This window comes from Setaria viridis, chromosome 6 (assembly GCF_005286985.2).
Source record: "Setaria viridis chromosome 6, Setaria_viridis_v4.0, whole genome shotgun sequence".
Lineage (NCBI taxonomy): Eukaryota > Viridiplantae > Streptophyta > Magnoliopsida > Poales > Poaceae > Setaria > Setaria viridis.
In genome coordinates, this window is record NC_048268.2 from 22,495,636 (window position 1) to 22,512,332 (window position 16,697).

General features: G+C 42.5%; 2 protein-coding genes across 3 annotated transcripts; both read right to left on the reverse strand.

Moving 5' to 3' along the window:
• Positions 1 to 6,002: 6,002 nt before the first annotated feature.
• LOC117861816 (two-component response regulator ORR12) lies at positions 6,003 to 7,087 on the reverse strand. The gene is made up of 5 exons (XM_034745347.1): positions 6,952 to 7,087; positions 6,626 to 6,672; positions 6,399 to 6,479; positions 6,179 to 6,249; positions 6,003 to 6,084 (listed from the first exon to the last, which is right to left on the reverse strand). Exons 1-5 carry the CDS (start codon positions 7,085 to 7,087, stop codon positions 6,003 to 6,005), a joined length of 417 nt encoding a protein of 138 aa, XP_034601238.1.
• A 3,504-nt stretch (positions 7,088 to 10,591) lies between these two features.
• Positions 10,592 to 14,663, reverse strand: LOC117861288 (uncharacterized protein OsI_027940). Of its 2 annotated transcripts, XM_034744820.2 has the most exons (6): positions 14,519 to 14,663; positions 12,722 to 12,902; positions 12,477 to 12,627; positions 11,901 to 11,935; positions 11,633 to 11,801; positions 10,592 to 10,916 (listed from the first exon to the last, which is right to left on the reverse strand). In XM_034744820.2, the coding sequence occupies exons 1-6, from the start codon at positions 14,521 to 14,523 to the stop codon at positions 10,822 to 10,824; spliced, it is 636 nt and encodes a 211-aa protein (XP_034600711.1). In that variant the 5' UTR covers positions 14,524 to 14,663; the 3' UTR covers positions 10,592 to 10,821. The 2 variants fall into 2 exon arrangements, with proteins under 2 accessions (XP_034600711.1, XP_034600710.1); XM_034744819.2 differs by lacking the exon at positions 14,519 to 14,663 and having other exon boundaries at positions 12,722 to 12,940.
• Between the last annotated feature and the right edge of the window lie 2,034 nt (positions 14,664 to 16,697).

Genomic DNA, 16,697 nt, shown 5'->3' on the forward strand with positions numbered 1-16,697 from the left:
CTTGAAGCTCATAGAAAATCCATGACCACCAGATGCTAGAAGAATTCTCATGAAATAGACTAGGATGCTTCCTCCCTTCGCTGTCTCTTTTGTGAAGCCAGGAGGTCACGATGCAAGAAGAATCCTCGTGACGTGCCTCCGTTACCATCTCCAGCTAGCTTCTCGAAGATGCCAGAATAGAAGGACTTCACTCCTCATCAAACTTGCACTTCCTCTTGTATTTTCTTTGTATTTTTTGTTCTAAAGATGATATCCCAAGATATCGGCTATCCTACAGATGATGAATACAATCATCGGCTTCTGTAATCCATCAATATGAAAAAGCTCGCACGACAAAGTTTATTGATGTAGTTAACTTCCATCGGCAATACTTTTTCTTTAAATGAAAACATATTTATTTATATTTTTGTGCTAAAGGCGATATCAACAGATATTGGCTATCTAAGGCGATGAATTGTTCATCAGCTTTTACATACTGTCATCTTTGACTCATTGCATATGAATACAAATTAACCAGTCAGTTGATAGAAACATTTTCATCTACGCTTCCTCATCATCTGCTTGACCTGTCTGGAACAAGAAACCTGCAACATCCATGAATTCATCTTCTTCCCAAACTTTTCCAGACAAACATCGCACCTTGTCAGACTCCCAGAATGGAACATCAGCTACAACGATGATAGCAGTTTCATCAGCTGGCACAATTTCCACCATGTCTCCATCCCCTTGAATTAGCAGCTCATGCATCGTGGACCGAATACAGAAATTTGCATGAATCCAATCTCGAGTGGCCTAGACAGCATGAGAAGGCGAGGAGGGAGGGAAGGGAGCTGGGGCAGTGAGGAATAGAGGAGGAGGCCGCACGTCGGCTCTTGGGCAGGGACAGACGGGGAGAGGAGGTGGCAGAGGTTGGAGATGCGGGAGGCGAGCGAGCCTGGCATGCAACGCAGGATGGAGATGCGGACGGATGGAAGCCGGGGGAGAGGACGGGACACTGCTGGAATGGATTGGGGGTGGGACGAATTGTAATTTTGCGATCCAGTAGCTGCTGGAAGCAACCTGGCTGCGGATTTTGGAATTGTGAGAATTCGAGAATCTGAATTCCAGAATCTTCTCCAAAATCCGACCTAATTGGAAGCAGGTCATCTTCTAGCTTCCAGATTCTCAAAATCTGGAAGCATCCAAATAGGGCCTGAGTCGCACAGAGTGCAGAGCGCTGCGAACGCGTAGCTCACCAACAACGCAGGTCTCAACCCATTGGCCTATTTGAGTGGTTGGTAGTCAGTATGAGCATCTCCAACAGGTTACCAAAATCCTATTGCAAAAATATTTTCTCTTCCATCTCCAATAGCAGTTTTTGGGTTTTTAGAGTCCATTGCTACAGCAGACTACCAAAAGATCATCTCCAAAATCCTTCCTTATAGGTGGGCCTCGCCTGTCAGTGTGTAAATGTTTCATCCCCTCCACTGAGTCCCCACCTCCCCTTCCGGTCCTTCCTCCTCCTCCACTCTTCCTCTCTCTGCCTCGCACTAACGCCGGCCTCGCTTGCGTTGCCCCCACCCTCCTAGCAGTGGCAGCCGTTGCTCATCTCCACCACCCCTCTTGGCCTCACTCGTGATAGCCACGTCCCCTCCCGACCTCACCCGCGACGGCACCATCCCTTTCCGCTGGCGGCGGCCGCTCAGATCCACCACCCTCTCGGCTTCACCAGTGGCGGCGGCACCTGCCGACTCCTCCTACCCACGGTGGTAGGCAAGCTCCCACATGCTAGACATCGCCTCGCCTCCACCCGCTCACCCGCCCTGGTCCAGCCTCCTCCTTACCCCTGCACCAAGATCGAGCTGGTGAAGAGGAGTGTGGGCAAAGTTGCTCCTTGTCACAGCCTTGGGCCATGGCGGCGAGGCAAACGTGCAACAGTGGCACCTGTTGTCTCCTCCTTCCCGCGACGGCTGCCAAACTCCCATACGCCGTTGGGCTGCACTTCGGCTACAGCTACACGTGCGAATTTGGTGCCATGGAGCTCGATGAGGTGAGCATCTCCCATTCGGAAACTTCCACGCGCCAAATTAACTGTCGATATGGGAGAGCACTTGATAGAGTTGCGTCTACCCTACATCAAGGAGCTGAGTTTTTGGCAGCCAAAAAAATTTTGTTATTGGGGAAGAGATTGGCTGGAACTCTCTCTCATCTCCAATATCTCCTAAATGGTAGATTTTTGGTATTAGGGGTGAAGCAATCTGCTGGAGATGCTCTAAGAGGATCTCCAGCAGTCTCCCTTTACCTTTATCTTTTCCCAATAATTATTGGGACAACCCAATTCACCCCAACTCTCCCTAAAATAAAGGAGTTGTGACTCTTCCAATACGGTAGTTGGATTGGGATGAGATTATACTGCAAAAGCAACTCTCCCAATAACATTGAAAGTGATATTGGGATATCTCTATTAACTAGTATTAGAAAATATTTATTGGAAAACTACTAGATATGCTTTAAGAGAAGGATATTAATATCACGAAAGTGTGACTTCCATCCTTTATATTTTAATCGGTACAAATCAATCTCTTAACTAACTAAATCGATGCACTAATCCTCCTCCATGTTTCGTTTGTTAAATGGTTTCATGCCATCTGACATTTTTTTAGCTATACAATTATTTGATTAATCAATGCTATCATGATAAAATATAAATTTTATGAGAAAATCTTGTACACTTGAAACTGAGCGAAGTTTGACAGATGCATGGATGCGGCATCACGATGCTCATCAATCATCATACCGACCAGGATGGTCATCGAAGCACAACAAAGGAGAAAGGGGGAAAAATAAAAATAAAAAAAAAACGATTCATACTAGACTCTTATTAGCGTCTAAAATATTTAAGTTAGAATAGATTCTTTATTCATAGTAGTATATAAGTACACGGAAGATGTTAGCAATAATGACGTGTCTAAGCAGTGATTGGGCAAATGATTATAATTTAAACAGCTATCAGATGGCACTAAACCACAGTTAAACCTAAGTAGAGATGATTAGTGTACCGATTTAATTAGTTAATTTAATTAGTTAAGGAAATAATGGATTGATTTGCGCCAATTAAAACATAATGGATGTCACGTAGGGATGAAAAATATTTTTTTTTCTGTAAGAGAAAGCTGACGCATACCACCTACGAATGGGATCACGATGGTCAAGTGCATGATTTGGGGTACGTTTATTTGAGCTTCTAGGCAACTTTTCAACGTGAAAAATTATAAGATCAAACAAAAAGCAAACTTCAAGCACAACTTCTGGAAAGTTAAAAAAATGTTTTCAAATTTTTTTACTTTTTAAAACTTGAAAGCTAAAAACATCTTTGAAAGTTACTTTTGACTTTTCTAGACAAAACTAGCGGTAGCTCTTTTAAAAAAAATTCCAAGAACTACATCTCGCACAAACAAACATGCCTTAAAGCCTGGACCCTGCATGGAACAAGGATGAGGCTAATGGGGCTACGTAAGAGCATCTCCAAGAGAATGGCTATCCCACTCTTCGAGCCAAATTTTGGTAAGTCTGCTGGAAAAGTATGCTCTAACAGAGTTGTTATCCGAATGGCTATCCCATTCAGCTTGCTAAATACTCACCCACACTCTCCAAACTTAGCAAGCAAGTTTGGCTTGCCAAATGTGGGTCCCACGCTAAAATTGGAGACTGCAAAATGGAGTTTGTTGTAGTGTGAAATGGAGATGCTGTTGGATTGGATGGAGAGTGTAGATTTTTAGAGAGGAACCTGGCTATTGAAATTTAAAGAGTGGGAAATGAATAGTGTGTTGGAATAAGCAACTTAATGTAGAGAGGAATCTTTTTATCGGAGTTAAATGGATAATTTATTAGGGTTGCTCCATGCGTGGTGGATGTGCCACAGCTGGTGCGGTTTGTTCAACGGCACGTGTTTAACGCTTCTGTCGGCTTTTCCCGACGGGAGTAGGAGCGTGTGAGCGTGACTGAGTGTAGACGGGATACATGAAACGCTGCAGCACCAGCAAGCACCGGCTGCACCGCTGAAACGTGAGATAGCTTGGTCCATTGGCGGAGGGGCCCAATCATACTAATGGACCCTATCGTACACTTGTTTCTTTGCAAGAGACCCCTCTAGTCTCCCACAATAACGAGCTAATCTGTTTAAGGCATGTTTCTTTAGTAGTTTTGAAGCTAAAAAACTGCTGCTGGCTTTTGTTCTGAAAAACCAACAATAAATAACTTTTAGACGACGTGTTTAGTTTTCTGGGCTCAAAATGATACGAAGTTTTTCATGTAAACTCATTTTCTGAGTTCCTAATCTTTCAAGAAGTTCACTATTTATTTGAACTTCTAGCTTTTTACGCTAAGAAACTATCAGAAAGCTCAAACAATGGCCTTGTTTAGTTGCCCAAAGTTTGGAGGTGCAAAATTACTGTTATAGCATTGTATCACACTGTAGCGTTCGTTTATATTTGTAAATTATTGTCCAAATATTGACTAATTAGGCTCAAAAGATTCGTCTCGCAAAGTACAACAAAACTGTGCAATTAGTTTTTGATTTCGTCTACATTTAGTACTCCATGCATGTACCGCAAGTTTGATGTGATGGGAAATCTTCTTTTCGCATAGTGTCAAAGTTGGAAGTTTTGAAGGAACTAAACATAGCCCAAAATTTTTTAGCCCAACACCTGCACACCGCCCTCGCTGGTCTTCGCCCCCGTAAACATCGTGTTGGATATGGTATCTTTTTCTTTCCAAGGACGTAAAGCAAATCTAATCCCTAGATGGGTTCGTAACATGCCGGCTTGGTCGTGGTGCCTTTGCGGTGTGAACAGGGATGCGCAGACAGTAGTTCATGTGCAACTATACAAAGGGCGCTCCAACGCCGACCGCCGGTGAGGGCCCGGGAGCAGCCCTCCTCCATCTCCATCCCATGCTACTAGTCACGTCCTGAGATCACCATCCTCTTGCACCCATCCATCCAGAGGCGGATTCAGAATGGGGCTACGCTCCGGGCTGAGCTGTTGAATCACACCTAAAATAGTCTAATTTTGTCTCCTAAGCTTCATTTTGTTAGGCTAAACAGCACATAGGTTAAAGGGACTCCATGATCTCGCCCCAGGCTGCAGCCCGGGCAGCCCGGGCCCTGGATCCGCCCCTGCATCCATCTGTAACCACCTCCGCTAAAGTTTAGCACCGGATGTTAGATGCTAATTAGAAATACTAAATATAGACTAATTACAAAATTAATTGTACAGATGGAGTCTAATTTGCTTGACGAATCTATTAAACTTAATTAGTTCATGATTTGATAATACGGTGCTATAGTAACTATTTGCTAATGATGGATTAATTAGCCTCAACAGATTCGTATCGCGAATTAGACTCCATATGTGCAATTAGTTTTATAATTAGTTTATATTTAGTTCTCCTAATTAGCATCCAAATATCTTATATGACGCTGCTAAAGTTTAGCACCTCGTATCAAACGCTCCCCAAACCATGCCTTATGAAAAAAAAGAGATCCTCCGCAGTTACCTCAGGGGACTTGTCCACTTGACACATGGACCCACCATGATTGGACCCATGCAACAGTGACCGAGTCCCTCTGCAATAACTGCAGAGGAACCGTTCTTACTTGAATTGAATTTCTATTGTGAACACACAAGTCACCAAGAGACACAAACATTACTATGCAGTACAAGAGGAAAGCACATCACTACATACACATCAGATACTCGGCCTTATATTCCCCGTGGCCAACATAAACAATACTCAAATATTCAGAGAAGAACCCAGTGACCAACATTAACAATACTCAAATATTCAGAGAACATAATAGTATTATTAACCAGTTGAGGCCAATTAATTAAAGCACACCTCATGAGATGGTAATGAGATAATACATTAAGGCTTACATATTTGATTAATAGGATGCGAGATAGGTAGTCCCTTATATATGGAAGTTTTATTCCATCTTTTGTTTACTGCCATTATTTTCTACATCAAATGTAGCTTAAAATGCGAGTAACATGACTATACTCCATAGGCTTTTGGATGTAGTCCTTGGCTCCCCCATCCAAGCACCTGCACAAATATAGTTTTATTACTCATATAGGAGTAACACATATGTTTAACATTTTAACTAATGGAATTTACCGATGATGTTGTGCTTACTTACCTTTTGACCCTTTCATGGATCATATCATCGGAGATAATCACCACTGGGAGATGGTTTAACTTTGGTGATTTCTGGATGGAAGATAAAATATTTGGTCATTACCGAACTATATTCAGAATATTAAATACACTGGAGATTAAATTTGTTCAGCAAACAAAGAGGAATCCAATGGGAAAAAATAAATTTAGGAGTTCTTTTTTTTCCAGTGGATGTGTTGTACCTTCACTTCCATCAGTAGATCATATCCACTCATATGATCTAGAATTCGATCCACAGTTAGAACTAGGTTCACCACATGTTCCTGTGTTGAAACGTAAACATAGTTCATAGGCACATTCACCTCAAACAGGACATTACAAGAAAAAAAATATTGAGAAATAAAACAAATTTAAAGAATAGATAGAAAAAAGATTGTGTCCAATAGGATTTGAAAAACTAATAATATACCTGATTCAAGAGCTCTAAGGCTTGCCATGGGAATTTGACAGCAGTCACTGAAATATCAATCACAAAAAAAATTAGGAAAACAGGTAAGGTAGTTAGGAGGACGGAGAACTCAAAATGTAACATAAACTGTAATCTAACTTTAATGGTTCTAACTTCCTACTGATGCTACAGTTCAAGTTGTATCTGATCCAAAACAGATATATTAGTGCCCCATAAAGCAGTTAAAGTTGGCGGAAAAGAATTGAAGCTTTGAAAGAAATACTTGTTCAAAGATTGTTTTGCATGTTAAAATACGTAGAAAATTCATAATATATACCAAGGCATACCTAGAACATTATGGCGCCTTAAGTGGACGCAGGTCCTAAGGCAATCAGATGGAGAATCATCAACTAAGAGCACACGAGGAGAACCAATTGTGTTGGTAGTCTCCACAGGATCATTTCCATCATTAGAGGCCCACATTGCAAACCAGTGTTATAAGTTGAGGAAGATGAAACACAACATACCTATTTATATAATAGCACAAATTGATGCCACCCGAAGAATTGCTCAGGATAGAGTATGGATGAACGGCGGAGATATCAGTCTAGCTCAATATCTATCTATAACGTAGGTGACTTTGTAGCGATGCTGATAGAAGGCTTAAGATGTCAAGCCAAAAGATAGAAATGAGAGGCAGCTATATATCATGTCTCGCAACACAACAGATGGTTAAATATTGTTAAAATAAATGAATCATTGCTTACCTTTACCAAAACATTACCTATATCGTTTTCCACAGGTATAAGTTGTTTGTGTGATGTCGGTGAGGAAGATGAAGCGCAACCGACCTATTTATATAATAGCACAAATTTATGCCACCCCAAGATTTGGCGCATTATATTGATGGACGGCAAAGGTATCGGTATAGCTACAATATCCATCCATAACATGACTTGTAGCGATGCCGACGGAAGGCTTAAGATGGTCGAGCCAAAAGATAAAAATGAGAGCCAGCTATCATGTCTCGCAACACGAGAAGACAAGATATCCTATAGATGGTTAGATATTGTATAATACATCAAGTTTTTGGTCCTTCTTCTTTCAAGGATCCAGCATAAAAAAAATTACTGCTTACATTTACCAAAACATCACTTATCCTTTTCCACATACCATGATGGTTACTAACACTTTTGTATTAATGTGTAACACCTATATTTTCCTTATCTGATTCACAACCTGAAGCAAAGGCACGAACAAACATATTGTTATCGAGGACGTTTTGGGATGGGCCCAGCTTCCAAAGCAAATGAAGGTTTCGCGCAGATACCTTCGCCAAAGCGCCAATTTGTTGTCGGCTGAAGACTGGGCTTGGTCCCTAGAGTTAGGGGTAGGAAAGGGCTCGGCCCAATCTCATGACCGCTTCAGATCTAAAAGGAGATTTTTTGACAATAACGGAAAAGCGGTTACTACTCAACAAAAATTTAAAAAATCAAGAAAATAGAATTTAATTAAGCCTGGATAAATTTACGAAATTCAGAAACAACTATTCTAAGCAAATAAAAATTGCATGCAATGGCATGAATGCAAAAAATTTATATATCCTATATTTTTTTGTATTACTTTAGAAAATATTATTCAATACAATAAAGATCTTGATAACTATAAAACTACCAAATATTTTAGAATACAGAAATTTTTTTATTAATTAGTGTTTGTTGTTCCAAAATAAAAAAAATCAACGAGAAAGGGCTACCACACTTGATGACACATCCAAACCACTAAGTGCTGTGATCATCCTATTAGGCAATTGGCACATGCTTAGTGACTGGTTAGAGCTAGCACCATGCCAGAAAGGGTCAAAACCAACGAGATATTCCAAATGGTGGATCAAAATGCATCTGCAATCTGGATATCGCACACAATTCTTTTTTCCACTATCGACTAAAAGCCCTAAATAAATGTTGCCTTAAGAAAAGCTGCCTTTTTTAGACCCTAAAATAGACGGTACCACGTAACACCGTCTGATTAATTGACTCAAATGCATTTTCTAAGCCATTGTGTTAATGGTTAACATTTATGTGAAAGTTTGTTAACAATTCCAATTTCTCTCAAGCCATTGTGTTTTTATTGTCAATGCAACCAAACTCAGGCACTCCGCGCATATCCAACATATAGTTAATTTTGGGGTGCCGTTGTTTGGAAGTATCCCCACACGTCTTGAATCGTGACAATTTGATGAACCGCCTTGCCACCCCCCCCCCCCCACCATTTCCTAGAGACGCCAAATTAAACATCAATCGTGACAATTTGACGAACCGCCTTGCCCTCCCCCCCCCCCCCCCCCCCCCCATTTCCCAGAGACGCCAAATTAAACATCAAGAGTGAGTTTAAATGCATGTATATGCCGCCATATGCAAACCTAGCTTCGAATACATATCTAATGCAGGGTTCAGTGCTAGGGTTTCAATATCATTCCGATCCCCTCATTATCCTCTCTTCCTCTCCTTACCTGCAATTATCCCACCACTACATACTCTCTTAGTAGATCTATATATGCTAGCAAGCATAGCAGCTCTGATCTCTCTCCACCATTCCATATGGAAGATCCTTGTAAAAAAATATCTGCATGAAAAATAGTTAATGGACAACTTTTATGCAGGATTTTGTTGTGAGCATCATTGATACCATCACAGATGTAAAATATTTCATCATATTCACAGCAGTCTGCTATGTTTGGAACCTCCTTCATTCTGATAGGGCATGTCTGCCCTATGGATTCTGATAAGCAAAGATGTTGACAAGTCTGGAGCTGTGGAATTCGTATCCATGGCTGACAACAAGGTATTTCACATCACTTTTCCTGCGCTGGCTGGGAAAACAAGTTCCTTGATCGGGTGTGAACCTGGCCACCTTCTCACCATTGATCGCGACGATGAGGAAGCCACTGCTCGCCTCTCCTAGTGAATCCGAAGTCTTCCTGAGAGTACGTTATCGTACCCTAATTTCCCACATGGTGACATACGTATCTTCTCAAAGCATGTATCTTGCGCTCGAAAACACAAGCAGATTGCATGCAATCATTAGCTGCTGTGTTCCAGGAACGATGGCAGTAGGATGCCACCGACAATTGGGATCACGATGCCCTATGGTTCCAGGAACAACATCCCTGGAACAAAAGCAAGCTTGCCCATACTTCCACCACGCCATAGAGCTAACACAACTGCTAGGTGAACTTGTTCCTAACTTGAAGCCAGAAGAGGAGGAATGAACGAACAGATGTGATGTGGAGACAGCCCCAAATTCTGTATCAAAGCCCAGCTACTCTTAATTGGCTCCATACTGTGTGGGATGGTCGTCAATGGAGGAAGGCAATGGAGCAAGAATTGCCAAGAGCCCTCCTTTGGCAATTCCAATCTTAACTCCATGAGCAATTACTTTATTCCGGGTGTTGGTTTATCTCAGTACTGAATAACGTCCAATGTTGCTGCACTCATGTTAGCCAAGTAGAATTTAAGGCTATGGGTCTGAATTATGGGAACCTTATCTTCTGTTCTTCGACTGTGGCTGCATTTGTGTTTGTGCTGGTTGACAGATGCGCAAGTATTATGATGCAGTAGCTCTTCTAATGATGGGATTGTAATTGGTAGGCGACGGACAAATGATGGGATTGTCTGCTGTCGGTTGAACTTGGTTTACGGTCATCTGTGCGTGGGAGGGGTAGTAAAGGATGAACCGATTTCAACGAGGTAGGTATGGATCGCCTCACTACACAAATCAAAACCTTCTCAAGTAAAACATACCAAGGTTATCAAAACTGCCAGATGCTTTGTTATGTCTCTTTCGGTCGCGTTGCATCCTCCTAAATTTGTCCCAAGGGTAGACCTGATGACCACTTATCCCAAGCTCATCATGTGAGACTTTTTTGATCAGGCCGTTCGCACCGCTCCAGCTTTTCGTAAGACCAAAAACACAGAAACAAAGCAATCAACACAACCAATCTCACATTAGCAAAAAGGAAAGCATCACGGAAACAATATCAGGAATCCATAATATGCTGGGCGCGAAAGTCGGAAGCCCAATCAAAAGACCAACGCTAGTTTTCATGACAAGTCAACGGGACCTGCCAGCCAGTGCCACAGCGTAAAAGGTTTTCCTCAGACAGAATCCATAGAACATGCGATACAAATCTTTTTTAGATCATGCAGGAAGCCTCTTCAACTGCTCTGAGCCGTCTCTGTCTTGGCTTCAGCAGCCTCCGTCTTCTCGGCCTCACCAGCCTTCTCCGCAGCTTGCGGCTTTGACACTTCCTCTAACAAGGGGGCAAAAAGAGTAAAAGACATGACGTTAGTATGTTGAGGTAGTATTTGCTACAGTGATACCATATGCAGACCGCACAAACCGTAAAGTATAGTTCCAGTACACTGCATGATAATATTTATATAAAAAAAGGAATAAAACTTGGAGCTGACACTGATTTGCCAGACTTACACTTGCTCATAGGACCTTTTTGAGAAACCTATACTGCAGCTAGGGCCAATACAATCAGGTCTAACCCACCATAATAACGCATCAAGAGTACATTTATGTAGTAGATATGTATAATGTAGTAATTGAAATAAATCATCTTGCATAATGTAACCATGAGTTCTTTAAGAGATAGGTGTAGCTATGTATGTATTTCAGGATAAACTAATCTTTATATCTGTTACAACATTAACTACGTAGTTCCCTTGTTGAAAAGGACAATGTAATCAGCATTCTAATTCGTATTTAATCAGTATGACAGATGTGATCAGCACTATTAAGTCATCATTAGATGGGAAATTACAATCTTTCATAGATTGCCCTTTTGTTTAATGTCAAGCTATATCAAATGAAAATAAATAACAAAGAATTAGCTTATTGATTGAGCTGCATATTCCTAGGAGTGCTGCCATAATTTGGATTTGATGTATGTTTTTGTTATCATCTAGGCATCATCTAGCAAGAAAAGTAGAAGGGTACAAAAACAGAAGAAATACAAACCTTCATCATCACTCTCATCCTCAAACTCATCCATTCCCATACCACCCATGCCACCCAGACCACCCATACCGCCCAGACCACCCATGCCACCCATACCGCCCAGACCACCCATGCCACCCATACCGCCAAGACCAGCCATATCACCCATGCCGCCCATACCGCCAAAATTCTACAAAAAGGACATGAATGAAAAACATCAGACCAGTGTAACACAATGACACAAATACATAATCTATCAAGATAAAAAAACTGATAAAAGGATATTTACCGAGAAGTCCATCCCATCCAAGTTGACATCACCACCTAAGAAAAGAAAATATCAATGTAATAAGGAAAATCTGAATGTAAGAACTTTAAGATGCCCATGCCCCATGTAATGAATAATCTACTTGCAGATTAGTGTCAAGCAGAATTTTCTAGTTCAACTTTACGAAACTTCAAGTCGTGCTATCAAGTTCACATATTAAATAGGCCAAGTGGTATTCTGAAGCAAGGATAGACATCTTTTTTTGGATAAAGCAGATGGAGAAAAAAACTAAGGGAGAAGTTTGCTGCCTCGAGTAAGTTGCATGTAGCCTCTAGACCAAGTTGGGTACAATCTAAATGCAAAGGTGCTGCTCGTGAAATATTTTTTTAAGTCAAAACTAGATACAGCTGCTCATGCACTGTCCGAAGGTGCAGCGGATTTATCAAGTAACTAAATTCTTATGTGCCTTCTGTTTATCAAAATTCATGTTCAGCTGCTTAAACTTGTACGATTTGAAACTAGACCTGAATGACAAAGTAAATGACCTGCCATTAAAGTATCCAATAATTTAGGAGCTACAAAGAGCACATTACATACCGTCATCATCTTCATCCACCCATTTGTCCCAGTCAACTTTGACAAAGTGAGGTGCCCTTTGATCATCTCGAACAAGCTTCTTCCACCATTTGGCCTCAGCTTTTTCCACAATACAGAATATGGACCTGACACCCACACTTATCTTGCTAGCCTGTTAAATTAAAAGGGAAAAAAACAAGCACATCATTTCAACATCAAGGACTAAAACTCAGCCTGTATATTAGTACCACAAGACAATGCATTACCTCCACGTTTACTTTGTCATTCAGATCTAGTTTCAATTCATACAGGTTTGTACCAGCACTGCCAGAGAATGTGAAGACACCATCTGGCTCCAAATTGACCTTAGCATCCTTTGCATCAGGTAACTGTACGGTGATGTAAACCTTGTCAATCCTCTGAGCCCACTTCACTTCAGGGTGCCGACTACAGAAGACATTACCACTCATCAAGAAATCAACACACAACAGGAAATTTATATCTCTATAACCTTATAAAGCATACTTAATAACCTCTACAATTAGCCTACTCGCTGCTTAAATGTGTAGTGAGCGTAAGGAATATCCATCATTCGTAATAGCAACAAGTGACAAACAGAGCATTAACACAATTGGCAGTTAGCATCAGTATCAATGTTACATATCAAACGAAGATTTTACCACAATGATCCCTCCGTCCCAAATTCTAGGTCGTTTTGGCATTTCTAGGTTCATAGGTTTTCCTATTCATCTAGATATACAATATGTCTAGATACATAGTAAAACCTATGAATTTATAAATGCCAAAATGACCTATAATTTGGGACGGAAGGAATAGCTATTTATCTTAACAATATAGAATAGTGGAATAAAGGAAAAACATAACCACAACCTCAAATGGAACAGAAAAGGTTAAACCATTCTATGTACCAAGCTACCGATATCTAAAATGTTTCATCATGAGCATTCAAGAAAATGAAATTGCATATCACTGTGAAATTCATGCATGTACGAATCAAATAACCAACAAATAGAACAATTAATTTACCATCTCATATACAAAAGAACAAAACTATATTATTTTGAATATTTGCGTGTCCAAATACTTGTTAAAACATAGGTACCTTCATGAAAATAGTACCAGCCAGCCAATATGCATTTTAATTTGTAAGAAGTTTGTTTAATTATAAACAGAGTCCAAATATTTTAATAGCATGAGAAATTACACAATCACAAGCAAGAAAAGAGTCAAAATATATCCAAGCCGTGGTAAGAAGCACAATCTAAATACGGTTAAAGCATATATGAAAAAGATAATATAGAACAGTGCAGCTGTAGGCATGTCTATTAAACTATAAATACCTACGCAAACCAAAAGGGACAACAGAAAAATATAACAAGGCAGATCTTTAAATTTACTCCATCTATGTCCTGAAATAAATGCCTAAAACCACATCAAAATATCTGGCATTACTAGGGCCTCATAAAGAATCTAGACTTACACACGAAGAAACAAAATCTTAAGAGTACCAGATCAAATGCAACAACAGTAAATTAACAAAGCCACCACCGGATTATACCGAAACCAATGGCGGAATCAGAACTAGGGACACACTGAAACAGAAGTGTAGCACAAAATCCTGGCACAGCCATGAACTGCAGTTACCGGCAGAATCGCCTAGGCTTTCCCCTCCTAATCCATCCACACCCAACCAACGGAACCATTCGAAACAGCCGCACCTCGTAATGAAACATAACGAAGCCGTACAAACCCGCACCGCAGAAACCCTAGCGGCACATCTGAACCGGATTAAAAACAGGGTGAACCCAACGATTCCATCTAGTCCAGCCGCATCACCGCGCGCAAACCCTAGCGCTCGCACGGAGCAACGGCCACGGCAGCAAGGGACCACGCGCTCCCCGCCCGTTCGCCCCCAGATCCGCCACGCGGACGGAGGCGGACGCCGCGAACTCCCGATTTCCCACCGAACCCATGGAAGCGAGAGCGCCGAATCTAGGGAGAGGAGACGCGAGATCGAGAGGGCGCGGACGGTTAGTGCTCACCTCATCTTGTCGCGGGTGGTGCAGGCGGCGGCGCGGGCGGCGGCGGATGGTGGGGAGCGAGGGTTTTGTGAGGTTTTCGGGAGTGGGAGGGGAGGGGAGGGGGGAGGGCAAGTGAAGTAGGGAATGGAGGGCGGCTGGAGCCTGGACCGACCTGTGGACTAGCCACGGGCACGCGGCGCAATGGGCCGAGATGGGCCGGGATGGGGTCGCTCTGGTGAGTGAGTGAGTTGGGCTGTGTGAGGCTGGGCCTGGTTGTGGCTGCGGCCTTGTTTAAAATTGCCAACTCTGTAGGCAGGCAGGCTGTAGCAGCGAAATGGACGGGTCCGAAAGGAAAAGTCTACTGCAAAAAATTGACAAGTCAGGAGTCGAAGGGTAAAATAGCCGGAAGCACTCGGAGCAGCTCCAGCGTGTGTTTTAAGGCAGTGCTAGCGGGAGAGAGAAAGGCAGGAAGGGACGCCATCATAGTTAATTGAACCGGATCGGATCGGCGGTTGGACCGGTAAAAGACTGACCAGGGCCTAAACTAGCTCGGTTCGCTTAAAAGATCGGTCGTGCAATTGGACCGTTAAAAACTGGTGGAACCGGCCGGTTCCGATTGAACCGGACTGGTTCGATTCTTCACCAAAATACCCCTCTATCAATTCAGGGAAACCTTATCTCCATGAGGGCAAAAATGGAATTCTTCAATTTTTAGGGTTAGGCACGCTGCGCAGCAAAGCACTCGGGAAGTCGGGAGGGAAAAATCGCGTGGAAAAAAAAAATTGCGGCCGGCGGCGGCGCTGCACGCACCGGCGCCCGGCGCACGCCGCCCCCTTCATCGCCGTCCACTGGTCCCAACCTCCCAGGTCCATCCCGGTTGGCCGGTTCCCCCATCCTCCCTCCGTTAGTCCACGCTGGGCGAGTGGGCCAGCCGGCGGGGCCACCACCACGCCTGGGCAGCTGCCGGCGGGGCGCTAGCGCCACCACGCGGCCCACGCCTGGGCGGCGCCGCAGCGGACCGGCGGCAGCGCGCGTCCGCGCCTGAGCGGCGGACCGGCGGAGCGCCACCGCGCCTGGGCGAAGCGCCGGTCGTGCCTGAATCAGTCGATCTTCGACAATCGACAGCAACAGCAAGTTCTGAATTTCTGATCTACCATGACTAATGGTTAGTACTCACTAGTCACTACTCACTACAAATTAGTATTATTGCTTATTATTGCACAAAATTAGAGTAGGTACTACTGATTTGTATACTTATTATTGAACTATTGAAGTACTGATTGGTCTTTTTGGGCACTTAACATTCATAGTGGATTCTTCAGTCACTCCCAATAGCGCAGCACCCTAGCCAAGAGGTTGGAACAGAAGCAAGGACAAGAAGAAAAACTGATCCGGCATGGGGGTATTGTACACAAGTTACTGAGGAAGGAAAAAAGAAGATCAAGTGCATGTACTGTGACATGATTTTGAAAGGAGGAGGAATCCATCGATTCAAGGAACATCTAGCCAAATATCCAGGAAATGTGGCTGGATGTCCAAAGGTTGGTCCAGAGGTTCAACATGCAATGAATCAAAGCATTGAAAATTGGAAAGATAAGAAAAGGAAGCAGCAAGAGATCTATGAGGAAGAAAACCCGTATGGGCCTAACCCTGGAGATGAGGAATCATGTGATGTCTCTAATACTGAAGCAGCCCCAACCCGGCATGTTCCTACTGCAGCAACTAGAGGAAGAAAAAGAGACATTGCTACACCTAGTTTTGGCAAGTATTTCAAGCCTAGAACTGGCCCAGGGGATCAACCTACAATAAAGAGTGTGCTCCAAGGAGAAGAAGTCAAGTTAAAGACTGATTTGTGTATGGCAAGATGGTTTATTGATGCATCACTTCCATTTAATGCAAGTAACTTCATCTTTTATCAGCCAATGCTTGATGTTGTGTGTGCATATGGTTCAGGATACAAGGGGCCAAATTTCAATAGTTTGTGTGGTCCATTACTTGCAAAGTGTGTTGAGGAAATTAGAAATTTTGTTGATGGATTTCGTAAAACTTGGAGGCAAATTGGTTGCACTATTATGGCTGATGGATGGACTAATAAAAAAAGAAGGACCCTGATCAACTTCTTGGTGTATTGTCCCAAAGGTACTATCTTTCTCAAGTTAGTTGTGGCGGATCCACTTCGGATCTACTGGGTTAGACATGA

Excerpts from the sequence above, each read along its gene's own strand:
- LOC117861816 (XM_034745347.1), bottom strand. The coding sequence starts at position 7,087 with ATGTGGGCCTCTAATGATGGAAATGATCCTGTGGAGACTACCAACACA. Across the intron at positions 6,250-6,398 it reads ATCTACTGATGGAAGTGAAG|AAATCACCAAAGTTAAACCA; the intron begins GTACAACACATC and ends TCTTCCATCCAG. Across the intron at positions 6,085-6,178 it reads ATCCATGAAAGGGTCAAAAG|GTGCTTGGATGGGGGAGCCA; the intron begins GTAAGTAAGCAC and ends ATATTTGTGCAG.
- LOC117861288 (XM_034744819.2), bottom strand. The coding sequence starts at position 12,925 with ATGAGTGGTAATGTCTTCTGTAGTCGGCACCCTGAAGTGAAGTGGGCT. Across the intron at positions 11,802-11,900 it reads TGGATGGGATGGACTTCTCG|AATTTTGGCGGTATGGGCGG; the intron begins GTAAATATCCTT and ends TCCTTTTTGTAG. Across the intron at positions 10,917-11,632 it reads GGATGAGAGTGATGATGAAG|AGGAAGTGTCAAAGCCGCAA; the intron begins GTTTGTATTTCT and ends CCCCCTTGTTAG.